This window comes from Amborella trichopoda, chromosome 6 (genome assembly GCF_054954075.1).
Source record: "Amborella trichopoda isolate Santa Cruz 75 chromosome 6, AtrichopodaSantaCruz75HAP2 v2.0, whole genome shotgun sequence".
Taxonomy (NCBI): Eukaryota; Viridiplantae; Streptophyta; class Magnoliopsida; order Amborellales; family Amborellaceae; genus Amborella; species Amborella trichopoda.
The window spans coordinates 27,808,067-27,826,630 of record NC_142341.1 but is presented as its reverse complement, the minus strand read 5'-3'; the positions used below and the strand labels follow the sequence as shown (position 1 = coordinate 27,826,630).

The following is an 18,564-nucleotide window of genomic DNA, read 5'->3' as shown; positions in this document are numbered from 1 at the left end:
ATGTATATATTTTATTGTATAATGTACAATATAATTTATTATATAATATATAATATATTTTATTATTATATAATTGATATTTATAATATTATATAATAAAAATATATACAATATATAATATTATCTATATATATATATATTATTTTATATATATTACGTAATAAAAATAAATATTAATAAAATAATTCACTATATACTTTTATGTATAATATATAATATAATTTATTATATATCATATTTTATTTATATAATAGATATTTATAATATTATTTAATAAAAATATATATTAATAGAATAAATATAATATACAATGTATAACATACTATATTATTTTATATAAATATATATTATATAATAAAATTAATAAATAATACATTATTATGTTATATATATTATACATTTATGTAATATAATATATTTAATTATATAATTGATATTATATATTATATAATAAAATAAATATAAAATACACTATATTATATATTATACTAAGTTATATATATTATATAAAATATATATTTACATCTTATATATATATATATATATATTAAACATAAATATAAAATACAATATATTATATATTATAGTATGTTATAAATATTATAAAATATATTAGATATTTATAATATTATATAATAAAACTATATATTAATAGAATAAATATAAAATAGAGTATATTATATATTATAGTATGTTATAAATATTATAGATATTTATAATATGATATAATAAATATATATATTAATAGAAAAATACAAAATACAATGTACAACATACTATATTACTTTATGTAAATATATAATAATAAAATAAATAAAAAGTGTATTATTATGTTATATATATTATAAATTTATGTAATATATTATATATTATATAATAAAATAAATATTAAATACACTATATTATATATTATACTATGTTATATATATTATATAAAATATGTATTTATATATTATATATTTATGTAATATAAGATACTTCCATATATATTAAAAATAAATATAAAATACAGTAGTATACAATATATTATAATATTTTATAAATATTATATATTTATATTTAAATTATTATGAATATAAATTTAAATATAAAATATTTACCATATATCGTCAAACACATAAACTATGAACTTCTTCACTTCCCATGGTGGTTATCAAACACAGAAACCATGAACTTCTTAAGTAACTTCTAATTTACAGTTCTTCATGAACTTCCAACTTACAGTTCATGAACTTGTTTCCAGTTATCAAACATGCTCTTAATATTAGGATATATACAATGATACCATTTACCTTTGGCACATGGATGTTACTATCCGATGCTTGGGTGTGTCACAAAGTTCAAGTAAATTTCTTTTGAACTTTGAGTTTGGTCAATGATGAATGCAGCAGCCCCAATTTCACATCCAATGGTCAAGATTAATTGTGGCCCTCAATAATCATGTAAGAAAACGTCTACGTTTTCATCTTTTTTTTTTTCTTTCCATAACAAAAAAAAAAAAAGAATTTACACACGAGAGTTTTAACAGGATTTTGGCAAGAAGACATGTTAAAATAAAAGCCCCTCCCTATGAATGAACAGTGGAAGACAGAGATTCGTCGCTGATGAATCTTAAATGAGGATAAAAAAAAAAGCAACACTTCTATTGCTAAAAAAACATATGCACTATACCCAAATGCAATCCTAACAAATAAAAAGAACATACCAAGGTTTTCTTTTTTTAATGAATGTTCACTTTGCTTCATTTAAATTGGGGAATTGTAAATCGAGGAACATGTACACTGCCAAAAGACAAAAAACAAAACTGCTTATACAGAAGCTCGCCTCATAGGGTATTCTTGGCCTTGGGGTACACCAAGAGATGACCCCTACTATTGATTTTTCAAATGTGCTAGCAAGTTGTGAGACATTAAAAAAATATATGTTAAAAGGAGAAGCTCAATTTGGTGGTTAGGGATCTGGAGAGCTGTGGGGGTCACCATTGGGGAACTGGGTCATTGGGTTTGAAAGTTAGGGTTACGGATCTATAAAGGGAAGGTGGGTTGGTTTCATGGAGGCCTGATTTTATGGCTGGTGTTGATGTTTTGTTTAAGGGATCTGAGAACAAGGATGAGTGTTAAGGGATTTGGTGGGTTTGGGCGTTTTGTTTTGTTTGTTGTCGAAAAGGTGGGGCGTTTTGGTTTGAATGAGCGTGGAGATTGTGGGTCTTGTTCAATTGGGAAAGGGGGAGTTTCAGGCCTTTCTGGAGCTAGTTTCATGGGGCTAGGATTTGAAGGTCTGGTTTAAAGATTTGCAATTTCTAAAGTAAAATCATTGGCTTGTATGTTTATTGAATATGTCGCATTCAATATTTAGTGGTTTATTTGAAGTGGCATTAGTTCGAGGATTTCTACAATTGATTAGAAAGAAAGAGAAATTACAGCCTAGGCGATTGTGAAAATGTGATTTTAGTCTAATGACCCATGCAAAAGAGCCAAAATTTATTGTTTTAGCACTTGAAGAATGCTAAAGTGCTGGTTAGTTAGAAAAAATCAGGGGGAATGAGTAGACAAATCAATCATCTTTATGGAAACATTCAATTGTGCAGTTGTTCCTGCCCAACTTAGAGAGAGAAAAAGAGAGAGGTGGATTTCGATCGAGAGAAAGTAGGTGGGGTTAGAGAGATAGGGTTCAAGAGAGAGAAAACTACTTTCTTCTGGGGTTTTTGATAGATAAGGTAAACCTTTGGTAAGCAAGAGAACAATGAAAATTGGGTAGTGATGGTGAAGGTAGAGATGGTACAAGTAAAGGTTTTGTTAATAGGTCTAATGGTGTTGTCTCTGAGATTCCTAAAGTGTTGATTGATGGGATCAATGATGTTGACAGGAAGGCTCGACAAATCTTGGTAGGTTCTTTTTGTCCCCCTTTGGAGGACACTTTTGGTCTGAGTGATTGGGTTAGACGTGGGTGGGGGCTTCTGTATTTGCCAGAAGTTTTTTCCTTAGGTAAAGGTCGAGCCGTCTTTATTTTGCGATTTGATAACGATGTTGCTCGTGCTTGGAAAGAGAGATTTTACAAAGTTCGAGGTTCGTTGATGACCCTATTGGAATGGAGCCCTATGATGCACTCGTCTTTCGTGCAAAAGGACTTTATTTGGGTACGCTTATGGGATGCTTCCCTTCATGTTTGGAATGTATCAGTGTTCAAGAAAATTGTCAAGTCTTTTGGAGAATATTGTGATGTGGATCATAAGCTCTTAGGTGGTCCCGATGCTTTTTTTATCAGAGTTAATATTAATAGATTCTTAGGTATCTAGTGCCCGAGGTAGATGAGACTACAAGTAGGCTGTGATCTGTTCTGATTGATGTTAGTTTAGAGGGCCCACATGTGGTTCAGAATCACCCTTTACAGCCTATTCACAGGAAACCTTCATCAGGCAAGGTTCAAGGTAATGAAGAGGGGTGGACTAAGGTGCACAACAGAGGTAAGAAGGTAATTCCGGCCAGGTTTTCGGTGATAAGAGAACGAAAAAATTTGAATATGGATGGAAATCATTCAGGCCGTTACTATCGCCAAGGTAAACGGCAAAGAGTTACAGAGTTTTTAAAAATCGAAAAAACTTGGGTCTCCGTTCGACGGTTTTTTGATTCTACAGTTACCTCATATCCAGCTCAACTTATTCCGGAGACAAATGTGAGTGGTGGTAACACGCGAGTGTCGATGGGCCTTGTGGGTTCACCACCTGCTACGAATTCGTCTTCCCTCGTTGAGGTGGCGCAATGTGACATCGTGGCAGGCCTCAATCAAGAAAATCTTGGGAAGGCGAGTTTTGGAAACTGCCTCTATCGTGGGAATTGGAAGGTGCAGGCGGTGGGTCAGTTTAAACAAATGCCGGTGCCGATATAGGGTTTTGCTTGATGACATGGGGCTTGACTATCGAGTTTCCATTGATGTGGTTATCCTAGCGATAAAGAATATGAAGAAGTCAAAGAAACGGGCTGAGAGGGCTGCTCAGAATAAGAGGGCTGAGAAGGCAATCCAAAAGGGGCCAGTGACTGATTCGAAGGTGGCTGAGAAGAAGGATGTTGAGGAGATAAAGATGTCTAAGGAGGATTGTAGTGTAAAGTCCCCTTGTATTACACCCGAGAGCAAAGGAAAGAAATTGGCTCAATCCAGGGCCAAAGATAGAAAGGCGGCTGCTCCTTCCAGATTCTCGGGTAGGCTGAGGGCTTGTGGCCCTATTCTAGTCAGCAGGGAGCCGATTGCGAATGCGGATGATCCAGTATTTGTGAGCTCGGTTGATGGTTCTGACTTCAAGGTCGGTGGACTTTTGTTGGAACGCTTCTTCTCTGGGCTTGATGCTGAAGGTCCATGTTCTTCTTCTAACTTTCTCTGATGCTTATGTTAAGTTGGAATGTTAGAAAGTTAGGGAATGTAAGTAGGAAAAGGGATGTTTTATTTCTTGTTAACAAGTATTGACCTAATGTTCTTTTATTGCAAGAAACTAAACTTTCCAACCCATCTGTCATGGGGGCTCGGGAAGTTTGGGGTTCTGGTTCGGTTTGTTTTTGCTAGTTTAGATGTTGTTGGAGCCTCGAGTGGGCTTTGGGTGTCGTGGAATCCTCATATTCTACAAAGTTTTGAGATTTGCAAAGGGGATAAGTGGTTAGCTGTTCTTTTCAATGGTCTTGAGCCCAACTTTTTATGGGGTCTTGTGAATGTGTATGGTCCAAACAATATGGTTCTTCAAGAAGGTTTTCTGAATGCTTTATCGACGATTTTATCGCAGTTTAATATACTTGTTTGTATAGCGGATGATTTCAATTTAATTAAATAGCTTGAGGAGTTATCCTCAGGAGGATGCATTAATTCCTCCATGAGACTGTTTAATGCTTTTATGTCTGGTGGATTTACCTTTGTTAGGTACTTCTTATACTTGGACTAATAATAGTTCAGGGAATCTTATCATGACTAAGATTGATAGATTGCTAGTCTCTAATGAATTTTTTCAGTTGCTTTCCATTAGCCACGGTGAAAGCATTGCCAAGACTGTCCTCGGACCATACTCCATTATTACTTGTTTCTAGTAACCGTCTGGGAGGTCCAAGACCTTTTAGACTTGAGATTGGGTGGCTGGATGAAGCAGGAGTGATGGACCTTATTAGAGTAACTTGGGAGAACTCAATTACGTATGGATCCTTAGATTTTTGGTTACACAAAAAACTGCGCTTTGTAGAGCACAAGTTGATAGAATGGAAAAAAGAAAATAAGTATCAATTAAGAGCTAAGATTGATAACCTGTTGGAGGATATTCAAGGGATTGACCAAACTGTGCAGAGTGAAGGTGTATATTTTGAGATACATGCTAGTGCTAGAATCGAAAAAGTTAATTCCTTAAATGAACTTCGGCGATCTGAGGAAGTTTATTGTAGACAAAGATCATGTGTCAAATGGCTTAAAGAGGGTGACTTGAACACTAAGTTCTTTCACTCTATAGCCAGTGCACGTAGAAGACAGAATGATATATCTGGTCTTGTTATTCAAGGGGTTGTGCAGAATGATATAGATGGCCAAACTTTGGCAGTTATTGATCATTTTCGTAAGGCTTTTATGTCAGAGGTATGTGTTACCACTAGTATGGCTCGTATCTCCTTTAAAACTCTTCCTGTGGAAACTACAGTACAGTTAGAAATTTATGTGTCTATGGAGAAGTTAAAAGCTGCAGTGTTCTTGTTGGCAGGGGTTAAGGCACCAGGACCTGATGGGTTTCCTATGTGTTTCTTTCATAGATTTTGGTCTATGATTATGATGGAACTTTTAGGTATGGTTCATAGCTTTTTGGAAATGGGTGAACTGTTTAGAGGGATTAACTCTACCTTTATTGCACTCACCCCAAACAAATCAGTTATCAAAGAACTCACAGATATCAGACTTATCTGCTTACTTACCAACCTATACAAAATTGTTGCAAAAGTATTGGCTATGCGTTTGAAAAAAGTGCTAGGTTTGGTGATTTTTGGACTTCAAGCGGCATTTATTCAAAATAGGTTGATAACTTATAGTGTTTTACTGACCCAAGAGTGTATTCATTCCAGAATGGAAAGTAAGGAATCGAGGGTAATTATTAAGTTGGACATGGAGAAGACATATGACAAAATAGAATGGAACATAATGTTAGAAGTTTTAAAGTGTATGAGGTTTGGTGGAAAGTGGCGCAAATGGATTTATGGTTGTCAATCCTCAACACATTTCTCTATTCTTATTGATGGGTGCCCCAAAGGTTTCTTTAATTGTACCAGGGGACTTCGTCAGGGGGACCCTTTATTGCCTTTTTTATTCACTACCTATGCAGAATACTTCAGTTTGATGATATCGAATGTGGTGAATAGGGGCAATTTCGAGGGATTTTCTGTTTGTTAAAATGGTCTCATTATTTCACACCTTCAGTATGCTAATGACACTCTGATTTTTATTGAGGCCAAGAAGGAGTATATTGAAAATATTGGCATGTTTCTGAAGTGTTGTGAGGTGGCGGTGGGTTTAAAGGTAAACATTGTGAAAACGTCCTTGGTTGGGGTTAATTGTAGTAGGGAACTGACTGAGGAGCTAGCTCTGATTCTTAGATGCAAAGTTGACAATTTCCCCATTTCTTACTTAGGCCTTCTTATTTCTGATTCCCGATTTCCTATCTCGGTTTGGGATAGAGTGATCCAACGTGTCCAAGTAAAGTTCGATTTATAGAAGCCTAAATATCTGTCTCTTGGAGGCCGAGTGACCTTGTTGAAAGCATGTATGGCAAATTTACCTCTTTATCAAATGTCTCTGCTGAAAATGCCAACAAGTGTGGTTAACAAGATTGAAAGGATGATGTCATGTTTCCTCTGGGGTTCTTTTGGAGACAATAAAAAATATCATTTGGTAAGATGGGATAGGGTTTGTACCCCGAAAAGTAAAGGAGGTCTTGGTATCCGAAGAGTGGTATTGATGAATGAGGCCTTATTGACAAAATGGTGGTGCCGTAGTTTATGTTTCAAGGACCAGCTTGGTGCAAGGTCCTGACTGCAAAATATAGTTTGGATAACTATGGTGTGTGGATTGGAGGTGGTAGAAGAAGTAAATCGAGATTTGTTTTTTGGAAGGATATCTTTTTGTTCAAAGCCTATCTCCATAGAGACATCTGATAGTGTGTGGGGAATGGAGCCCAAATTCCATTTTGGCATCATAAGTGGCTCGGGATAGTCCTTTGAAGATCGCTTTTCTTGAATTATTCACTAAGACTTCTTATCCTAATGCTTTGATAAGTGATACTTATCAGGTGATTGGGGAGAAGGTGGTGTAGGATATTCAGTTTCCTTATAGCTGTGTAAATGATAATATACTGGCATAGATCATGGGCTTGTTATCACAGTTACAGGAAGTGTGTATATCCAATTATATTGGTGATTAGTTGGTTTAGAAGCACAGTAAGGATGGTCTTTTTTGATAAAAGCAATGTACTCTCTCTTGTTTCATTATCACAACAGATGGTCGCTCCCCCAAACTTCCCAAATATGGAAGTGGTCTATTCCTTCATAAAGTTCAGTGTTTTATGTGGTTGGCTGGGCAAAATAAAGTTATTACCATTGATAATTTCATTAAAAGAGGAGAGATCTTATCGGATGTATGTTTAATGTGTAAAGAGGACGGGGAGTCGATTTCACATCTATTTCTTCTCTGTCGCCTTGCCACAGGTATTTGGAACTATTTCTTTGGTTTGCTTGGCTTTAGGACGACTCTACCTCAAAGTGGTTTGGGTATCATCTCACAATTGATGTTTCCGGCTCTACCTAAAGTGGGGTCTGTGATTTGGGAAAATGTAAGAGGTGATGTGTGTTGAGAAATTTGGAAAGAGCAAAAAATATGTACTTTTGAAAGACAAGGGCTTTCTGATGATGGTCTTCTACAACATATACTTCATATAGATCGATGTGCATTTAAATTTAGTCAATCTTACTTTTTCTAATAGGACAAGGCCGATAATGAACGGAAGATGGATACCCCCTGTACTAGGCTATTTGAAGCTAAACTTTGATGGTAGTTCTATGGGTAATTCTGGGAATGCAGGGGTTGGAGGTGTAGTATGAGATTGGACTGCGTTAATTATTCTCTCTTATGCTGCACCTATTGGGTGGGCTAACATGGCAGAATTCACAACGTTGCTTAAAGGATTGTTGTTTATTAAAGCCTTGAATTTGGGTCATTTCATTGTTGTGGAAGGTGATTCTTTAAATGTGATAAAGTGGTGCAACAAGGAACTTCGTGTTCCTTTAAATTGTCTATCTAAAAATTTTGAGATAATTTCTCTCTCTAAAATTTTTAAGTGCTTTACTCTCTAGAATTTAATATACTTTCTCTTTCTAAAATTTTAAGATACTCTCTCTAAAAGTTAAAACTTGAGATAGTTCCCTCTTCAATAATTTTGAGATAGTTTCTCTCTCTAAACAATTTTAAGTTGTTTCTCTATCTAAAATATGATATAGTTTTTCTTTCAAATTTTTAGATACTTTCTCTTTCTAAGAGCTAAAATTTGAAATAATTTCTCTCTAAAATTTATGCGATAGTTTATTTTTCTAAACTTTTTTACGTACTATCTTTCTCTAAAATTTGATATTGTGACTCTCTTAAATTTTAAGATGCTTTCTCTCTCTAAAACTTCAAGTTAAAGATATTTTCTCTCTCAAATATTTTGAAATAATTTCTCTCTTTAAAATTTGATATAGTGTTTCTCTAAACTTTTTTATACTTTCTCTCTCTAAAGTTTAAAATTTGAGATACTTTCTATCTCTAAAAATTTCATGTACTTTCTCTATTTAGAATTTGATATAGTTTATCTCTCTAAAATTTTAATATATTTTTTCTCTCTAAAACATAAATTTTGCGATAGGTTCTCTTTTCAAAAATTTTGAGATAGTTTCTTCTCTAAAATTCCTTAAGTAGTTTCTCTATCTAAAATTTGATATAATTCTATTTCTAAAATTTTAATATATTTTCTCTTTCTAAACTTCAAAATTTGAGATAGTTTATCTCTAAAACTCAAAATTCTAGATAGTTTCTCTTTCTAAATTTTTTTTTGGCCGTTTCTCTTTTTAAAATTTAGAATAGTTCTCTCTAAAAGTTAAAGAATATTTTCTCTCTCTACAATTTTAAGAATGCTTTCTCTTTCTATGATTTTTATTTTCCTTATTTTAAATACCCTAGTCATTAAACAATTCAAACGGTGGATTTTGACAATATCCAAGATGTTAGAAATCCATGCCTTAAAATCCATGTACCCAAAGAGGCCCTAAACGAAAATTGTTTCAAGCGGGCTGATGCGGTCCAAATGTATAAAGCATCCATCTTAAAGATGGATGCAAATAGGTGGTCCATCTAAAAACAAGTATAATTAACAGTCCAAATGTGTTTTAATATAATTATTACTGCTAATTTTTAATTTTATTTATTTATTTTTTCATATTCATGATCTCCATGTTAAAGAACATATATTTTCTAAAGATTAGGATCAAATGATATTTAAAAAATATATTTATTGCCAAGCCCGCATTTCTACAACATGCAGATTGGCTGCATAGTAACTGTGTCCTACTATAAAATAGCAAAACGAAATTGAGGAGAACCATTTACAGGAGAAAACCAAAACCACTTGGCTAAGGGCCCCCCTCACAGTATGTCTTGTTTGGGCATCCACTTTGTCCAAGTCGTTATCTTTAGTCAGCACTTCTGCCTTTTCTATTAGCATGTTGGAACACCACCACCTGTCTGGCTACCAAAGCTTGAATCTCTGCCTTCCAAAATCAAGGATTTTGTGCTTAGAATGTAGAAAGTAACAAGATCTCTGCATGTCTAATTAGAATAGAGCCCATTCCTAACAAAGGCAAAAGAATAATCAGATTTTTAAATGGTTAATTGAAGGGGAAAATTCATTGGCCGCCACCGTGACGGGTTGCCTCTCCCCATTTTGTGGCCTCACGGACAATGTTTTTGCCCCCGTTTTAACCGCATCTCGGTCCCCGCTAAAGAAGCCCATGAACAACTTTCGAAAAAAAAAAACACTTTGAATATGGTCTTTTTAACTCGATGAACACATACTTTCAATTTCATGTTAGATCAAGCCCTTTAAGAATCAATATCATTGTTTTCCTTTTTATTTAAGTTGTCCGTCCAGTGGAAACAATGCAATCTGTAAAATTTAAGGTCAATTAAATCCCCTTGAGCCTTATTTTTAGAGTATTTTTATGTACATCCTCCATCCTTCTTTATTTGGGAAGGATGGATGCTACAGCAGCCCACCTTGGGGCAAACCAAGTATTTTCCCTAGTCAGAATACTAATACTTGCCGGGAGCAGAGATCTAATTACCTTGTGAAAAATCTTAGGCAACAAAGTCAGGGGAAAGTTTTATTTACGTCGAAGAGAATCCATTGGTCTTCAGAGGGGAGAGATTCAGCACTTCTCCTAGTGGACTTTTAGTCACTACATTGTACTCGACGTATATGATAAGACCATGAGAAGTCATTTGAGAGTTTACATAAATCAGGGATGTATGACGGTTCGTTGTATCCTGCATGTATTATACAACCATCCGTTGTTGACCACCAACCGCTGAGATCTTCACAAGCTTTGGGTGCATCATGGTATACCTTAATACAAAATTTTATTCTGAACTGTAATGCTCCAGGTCATACATCAGTTATCTTGTGGATTGATCTCAACTAGTTAGGAATGTCTTAAGCTTATCTATCTTTCACCCAGCAGCTTTAAGAATGTTAAAGAAGTAGAAGTTCATGTACCAGCACAATTAGCTTGGTACTTGTAGGCCAGGGATCATTGCAGCAACTAATATACCTTGTTGAGCCTTCTTTTAAGGCCTTCAGGTGACACACCAGCACGGTAACCCAAAAGGCACAGGGAACATTGACCTCACACCAGCACGCTAGCCCAAAGGTACAGTAGCGATTGACCTCTTGAGTGTAACTAATAACATCAAAATGTCAATTCATCATTTTCAACTGCAACAAATTGTACCTACAAAAACCTGCTAAGTACCTATGCGTGCAACCAGTGTATCAGGACACAGCGGAGTTACTTGGCTCGCCCTAAGAGCGAGGCAAGTTTTGCCCGAACATGCTACACCAGTTCTTGTATAGTTTATATACATTATTGCGTCGATTTTAAGACGAGCGTGCTTGAATGTTCATGTGAATAGAGTACATGGATATTTCCCATTGCGGCTGGGGTCCGAATCACCCCAATTGATGTTTCCCCCTTTTTTCTGCAATCCTTTTTCTCAAGGTTCCCCTAGAAAGAGGTGTACAAGGGCAGCTAACCCAACCAGTAAGCCCGCCGACACTTAATGTTTAAAAGAGAGAGACAACAATGCATGTACTTACTTTGTCTTTTCATTTTTAAAATTTGGAAAGATTTCTCTTGTGTCACTCTCCTCAGCCGAGCTCCAAATACCTTGGCCAAGTTGACTTTCGGTACTCTATATGGAACCATTATGTTATCACATATATACTATGGTTTTCCATGGAAATAAGAGTCCTCTCCTTGCTTTCCCTTTCCTCTCTTTTTTTTCCAATTAGAAACTTCATTTCGGGAGTTCAATGCGTCAGAACTCTTCCAAGAAATGACTTTCATGGAAGTGAATCATAATATGAAACATCACAGAAATATGCAATCCATTTCCACGTAAGCACCAACTAGTGACAGCAAACTCAACAGGCAGACACAATACACAGAGTGCGCATGTCACTGACAGTCGGATTAATCATCCACCTTTGCGGCATGGTTGAATTATATGAGGCATGGTTCTGTGCAATGGGATTCAGATAGTATCAGAAAATATAACATTTTATATCTGCTGATATACATACACATCTAATGCAAGGAAAAGACAGATCTCATATATTGTTATTTATTTCGACAACAAATCCCAAAGATTTCAACATGATAAATACAAGAGATCGTACTTGTTTCTTCAGGTATAAACATGATGCATTTACACCAGTTACAATGCAGCATTCCTGCCAATACTCTCCCTGCATCATTCAAAAAAAATATATATATATAATGCAATTAGGCATAATCAATTTATCCGCACTGTGTGAAGCCATTTCTCAACTATCCTTCCGTATATCTCATCTTCTTGTAGTGCAAGTAAGTTTGTATAAATATCTGATGTACTTAATTCCATGTTATGGAACGCCTGGACCTTGTGTTAAAATGTTCACTGTTCAAATTTCATGAAACCTGGTGCTGTGTGCTGCCTAAGAAAATTCCTCGAAGTTGATTAGATGATGGGTTCATTACCAGCCATGAAGAAGATGAAAATGATCCATCAATATTTAGTGGGCCTTCAGGAATATGCCCCCTTATTCAAGATATGACAGATTTGAGAGGAAAGCTGGTTGGGGATGTCTCGTATTCTAAACCCATTGCCCCAATAAAAAGCAAGGTTAAGACCCAGAATGGCCATGGCAACCACTGAGCAAGCAGCTGGGACTGCATGGCTGCTGCCGAGAAATTGAGTGGCAAGGAGCCCAGCAAGCGTCGAGCTTTGCATTCCGGTACATAGAGATATCGTTCTACACACATTCTCCTCTTGCCTGGAAGACCACCATGAATCTTTTCAGAAAAGTCACAAAGGTAACTTAGACATCATAAACTTTTAAGTAAGGACACTGCAATCCTAAGATTATTGGAAAACCATAATCCTTATGGCCAACACTGTTCACTGAAATGACAGCAGTAATAGACAGGGCGTGGAGCCCACTGTCTTGTGACTCATGTCATATTATAGCAGCTCCCATTGTCTCCATCAGCATCCATTTCAATGATGTGCCTAAGGAATCATAATCCATAGGATAACAGCACACTTTCTCTAGTAACCAGCTATTCAGTCTCAAAACTTGGTTAGAGGCATCAACCCGCCCAGCACAAACTAGGAGAGGTCAACAAAATCAGGGCAACTGAGAAATAACATGCAAAAGAAGTTATTTTATTTTGTTGGGTACTACAGGTGTAGTATACAACTTGGGACAGGTTTGCACTAGTCAAAACCATAACCACCCGCATGAACCCTTCATGCAAAACAATTCATAGTAAATATTTTATTTTTTTGAAACTGAACTCTTATCATTGTTTTCTTTCATAACATTTACGGTTCATTTAGGAATGCTGCCACTGCATGGTAATGCACTAGCACCGCACTGCATGGTACATTTGAGATGGGAAGAGGGGATAACCCCAAGTATGCAAAACAGCAGTTAATTTGCCGGTGTTTTGAATTACCGCTCTAATATAATGGAGTGAAGGCATGTCATCTAAACAGCACCATAATCCATTACCGGCGCTTTCCCAAACGAAGCATTAATGTCATAACTCCCAAACGAAGCATTAATGTCATAACAATAACAAGGTAAGCAGAAAATACCTCAAAAACTCCAGCTTGGAAACCCAGTATCCCACTATGAATGCTGAAGTATGAAAAACTAGTACTGGTGCAAGCAAGCGAAGGCCGTCCATGGTCAATATCTGGTTCCGGTTAATAGCAAGGGGGCTACCAATACACAATGAAGTGCAGATCATGGCAAGGAATGGCATGAAAGGTCGAATAGCATTAACAACCGGCTTTGCATAGGTATTTAGAACAAGCCCTAAGGTAATTGGAAGAAGCACAACCTGTTGTGGGCACAATAAATGCTAGAAACAAATCAGAACCACATGGTACATTCACACACCAACTAATATTTATCGCAAACATTTTCTTAAACTGTTTCAGATTGGAACGTAGTCTAAATACTACTTTCTACAAAAGGAAGAAAATCCAAGGGAGGTGCATTATCAATGGGAAGTCTCATAACCAAACGACATAAACACGAGTCTTAACGTTTCCTTTTAATTATTTCTTATTGGAAAATAGCAACACTATTAAACTTGCCCAAGTCCACTTGAAGTCAATTGAGTAATTTGGCCTCACTCTATAAGGAACGAAAAGTTACCTCGAGTTTTGAGTACAACTCAGTGTACATAAAAATTTCAAAAAATTCCAAAAGTAGTTAAAAAATATGGGAATGTTCTATAATTTATAATATATAATTTGAATTTTTTGACAAAGATTAGTGAGTTTTTTTAGGCATAACACTTATTTTTATTTTTTTATTTTTTTGGATTCTTTTAATATATCCCCAACTAAACTTTCTTAGATCCATTTTTTCTATATTTTTAAAACTTATTTGGAGTTTTTAAGGTTGTTTTTGGTTTTATTGAAGTTTTAGTAGCTTCGATTTCTGTCTTCTTTTTTTTTTTTTTAATTTATTCAAGCCTTTTCACCCTGTACCGGACTCAATTGAGTCCACTCAAACTCAGTCAAATAACTCGCCTTGGCCGAGGCAAGCTCCTGATCATTCGTAATTAGATTAGATACAAATCAGTAATTATTAAATCACTAAAAAAAAAAAAACCAAGAGAGGGTGAATTATCAACATATGGTTACGGCCATCATCACCTGCAATATCGACTTGGACATGGCCACTGCATCAACTGGCACTACAGAGCCTATAAGCAGACGGGTAAGAAGCGGGGTAACAAGCACTGATGATATGGTGGTGCAACTGGTCAAGAGAATGCTCAGAGCCACGTCTCCTTGGGTCAAGAAACTCGCATAACTCGAGAGTTGTGCACCACATACACAGGATGTAAGGATGAAACCGGCAGCAAATATGGGAGGCATTCGGAATGCTCTTACTATCATGAGGCCCAACATAGGTTTAAGCACATACTGCGCCATAAACCCAATAGACAGAGGTAAAGGTCTGCATCAAATAAGTAGTAAAGACTTTGCATTCTAATCCCAAAAACAAAAACACTAAGACTTTGCATTTTAATCCCACATAAAAAAAAGGATTTAAAGCAAATTAAATCTGGATAGGTTTGAGTAGTGAGGCATATTTTAACTTCCTTTTTTGAAAATGACAAATGAAAAAATCCTTGGAAACTGCTATTTAGGAACAAAAAGACGCAAATGAGTTAAAGCCATGGTGTGTATTTGAAGTCAGTCCCTTGGTTAAACCCAACCCAAAGAGGAGGAAAGAAAAAAATGTAACTTTTGGTGTATGGAAGACAAAGAATGGAGAATCACCTTTGAAATGCAAGAGCAAAATCATTGATAGATAACTGAATGCCAATGGATAGCATAATCCCGCCAAGAGCAGGGGCGTAATACTCTTTTGATACCCTAAAAAAGGAAACACCAGGTCCATTATTCCCGGTTATTCATCAAAGGCCCAGAAGGTTTTACTCGTATGAATAAGTGATAATATAAACAGAAAGTAGACTGTAAAAAGAATAGGTAGTGTAGAGAGGAAACACTTTTAGCAAATTAATACCCCGAGTGTTCTGAAAGAGGACCTAAAAATAACAAATGTGACCCTAAAATCGAGTGCAGGCACGTTTTTTTTTTTTGACAATAGTGGTATACATTTTCTAGTCCAGACAAAAAAATCACGCACAAAGTAAAAACAATATTTTGAAGGAAAAACCAAATTGAGCAATGCAATTTTTAGTTTTTTTTTGAGCTAGTCAAATTGAACAATAATTAACAACTAAAAACTACTACTGAAACAATGTTAATCACGATTAATGAGTATTACATTTGAAATTTTGTCAAAAGGGGCAGGCATTTTGCTCATTCATGAATTTTAAAAAGTTTTTCTTTTAATATTTTGGTTGTAGAAACATAAGCAAATTTAAATAAACAGCAAAAACTTGAATGCCTTTCTATAACAGCTAAATACAATAGAAAATAAAGACTCTTGTCACTAAACCTGAGCATGATCATCTTGTGCAAACAAATAAGAGAGAAGCTTCGGCACTGTCAGTTTTCTGCAATTTCCCACCCTAATCCATTCTCTATTCTTACTGGCAGAAATATAGAACCAATAAAATTTGGAAACCTGATTGAATTGAAATTCAGGGACAGTGTATTACAAATAAAACCAATAAAAAAAAGAAAAACCTCCACTAATTTCTGTAGTTTTCCAGTAATCTGAAAATTACTATGAAATTTACACTTCCACATTGTAATTAAAGATTTCCTACACACGGAACCTTAAAGTTTAGGGTCCCCTGTAAATCCAGGTTTGTGGAATTTATGGCGCAAAACGGAATTCAATCAATCTAATAAACTAAAAATACATTAGTAAATGTTTGGATACTTTACATTAGGTGATGGGTTTAAGACAGAGAAAATGAGGAATATGAAAAGAGGAAGAGAGATAGAAAGGAGAGAGACGAATGATTAGCACTGATTTACATGTTACTGGGGTAGAAAAACCCTCAGATGCAATCAACACTGTGTTTCAGGATTATTTGATTGAATTCACTCAATTTCATAAAGTTTAAACGAATAAAATGGCAAAAGAAAATGCTTCAACAAAAAATTTAAAAATAAAAAATAAAAATGGCAAAAGAAAATGATTAACGAACACACTAACTTATCTTTTGCAATGATCAAAACTTATTCACCCAAAAAAAAAAATCAAAACTTGAAATTCGGCCTCGGGACTCAGCCCCGGTGCAAGACGAGTAACTCGTGTGAGTGCACAAACTCGTCCAAGTCATGTGCAAGCCCAGAAAAAACCTACCAAAATGAGAATAAAAATACATAATAAAAACCAAAAGAATCAGTCAAAATCATTGAAAGTATGGTAAAAAATACATAAAGATGAAATTTGGAAAAAATGACTTATAGCTGAAAACAATTCAGAAAAACCTAAAAAAAGAAAAAATGGAAAATCAGAGCACAAGATAATAAAAAGTCGCATATCATTATTAAAACAACAAATTTATATACAACCATATATATACACATTGATTAAAGTAAAAGAAAATATATAGATTTATAATGCTTTAATTTTTTTTATGTTCCGAGTTTGTACCCATGACCCAGCTCGGCAAGGTGCTGACTGCTGAGCAGGCCAAGCTTTTTTTTTGCTTAGATCCGTGGGAAATACAGGCCCCTACCCGTTCTTAAAAATAATTAGGGTTTTTCAAAGAGTCATTGGGAATGGAAACCTGGACCCATACCTGAGGCTCAAGTGGTGCTACCACCACGACCTCAACCCCGTTACGAAAAAAATGGTGAAGTCTGTAAGGATTTGGGCCCCTACACTTCAGTGAGAATGGAGACAGAGAACTCACCATGAGGCTCGGCAATACTACCGCCAAGGCCCACGCCATTCCCCCCTGAGCAGGCCAAGTTTTAAAACCTTGATGTTGCATAGCTAAAACGTGCTTTCTAGTAAAAGAAACCTAAGAACAAGTAAAGGGGGAGAAAGAGAAGAGAAGGAATGCAAGAAAGAAGAATAACAGAGAGAAAAAGAAGAATAACATAGAGAGACGAATTGAAAAAAAAGAAGAAGAGAGGGTGTGATTTACCATGAAAAGGTAACAGGGTAAAGGAGAGCTCCAGCTGCGGTGGCAGCAACAACCAGAGGCAACATCCCAGCCACAGAATCAGAGGATTGGGGCTGCTGCTCGATGCTGCCGCCGAAAATCCCTTTCCTCCTCCACTTGGAAACTATCGCCATATTCATAGCAAAGGACCCATTTCCCCTTCTCCACCGTGCCCCCACTCTCCCAATTCTCTGTCCACAACCTGCCGACCCTCCATTCAACTTTCCCTTTCTCCCTATAAAACTATTGCTTGCTTTAATAGCAATAGCATTGATGTTAGTGCTAGAGTAACAGAGGTTCAAAGGTTGAGGTTTGTAAGTGTTTGAGACCAGAGAAGAGATTGCAGTGGCCATCATAGGAAAGAAGGTTCTCAAGATTTCATTTTTTGGTGAGAGAGTGTAAAGCGCCTGTAAGTGTTTTGAAGGGAAGGATGAGGCACCTGTGAACCACGGTACAAGTGGCGTATAAGTTGCGAATGTTGAGAGAGAGAGAGATTTAAATCACGAATGTTGAGAGAGAGATGTAAATCACGAATGGTTGAGAGAGAGAATTAAGAGCGAGAGGCAGACGAGATTGGAATATCCTCGGGAAACGCAAACGAGATTTCGAATATCCTGGGGTTTCGCAGTGGACGGTCCAAAATGTTTGTCCCTCCATCTCTCGCACCGCAAAAAGTTAAAACATGCTCTCTCATTTGGTTTCCGGGAGGAGTTCATTACAATAAACCTCTTTCTTGGGTGGAAATAACAAGAGGTTGTGAATCTGTTTATTTTATCTTCAAGAGGATTACGCGGCTGTGAGAGGATTGCTTTTCAATATTATTAGGTTTAGAGCGACAGAGAGGTAACACGTGAGAGACCAGCTGTAGAGAGAGCTTTTCTTTTTTGGAAAATTGTTTCATTCGGGTTGGACACCTACATACGCGGTCCAAAAGTATAAAACATTTACCTCCATGTAAATACATGGTTCATTTAAAAATAATTGAAACTTGAATCTTAATATTTTTTTAATTGAATTATTATTTTTTATTTTTAAAATTTATCTATCATTTCCTTGCTAGAGATTACATATCTTTAAAAATTAAATCCAA

At 35.7% G+C, this 18,564-nt stretch overlaps 1 protein-coding gene across 17 annotated transcripts; it reads right to left on the bottom strand.

Moving 5' to 3' along the window:
• Positions 1-9,530: 9,530 nt before the first annotated feature.
• Positions 9,531-18,140, bottom strand: LOC18440068 (Sodium Bile acid symporter family). Of its 17 annotated transcripts, none has more exons than XR_016058413.1 (6): positions 17,457-18,140; positions 15,160-15,255; positions 14,527-14,833; positions 13,453-13,700; positions 11,990-12,625; positions 9,531-9,803 (listed from the first exon to the last, which is right to left on the bottom strand). XR_016058413.1 is itself a non-coding variant. In XM_088870624.1 (6 exons), the coding sequence occupies exons 3-6, from the start codon at positions 15,213-15,215 to the stop codon at positions 9,782-9,784; spliced, it is 633 nt and encodes a 210-aa protein (XP_088726750.1). In that variant the 5' UTR covers positions 15,216-15,255; positions 17,220-17,264; positions 17,457-18,140; the 3' UTR covers positions 9,531-9,781. The 17 variants fall into 17 exon arrangements, 14 of the variants coding, with proteins under 14 accessions (XP_088726750.1, XP_088726749.1, XP_011625540.1 ...); XM_088870624.1 differs by lacking the exon at positions 11,990-12,625 and adding an exon at positions 17,220-17,264; XM_088870623.1 differs by lacking the exon at positions 11,990-12,625 and adding an exon at positions 17,220-17,264 and having other exon boundaries at positions 9,531-9,799.
• Positions 18,141-18,564: the final 424 nt, after the last annotated feature.

Coding starts and splice junctions, on each gene's coding strand:
- LOC18440068 (XM_006850220.4), bottom strand. CDS start 17,830: ATGATGGCCACTGCAATCTCTTCTCTGGTCTCAAACACTTACAAACCT. Junction 14,834..15,159: donor TTTGCTCTTGCATTTCAAAG/GTGATTCTCCAT, acceptor TATTTGATGCAG/ACCTTTACCTCTGTCTATTG. Junction 12,626..13,452: donor TCCAAGCTGGAGTTTTTGAG/GTATTTTCTGCT, acceptor GTGGTCTTCCAG/GCAAGAGGAGAATGTGTGTA.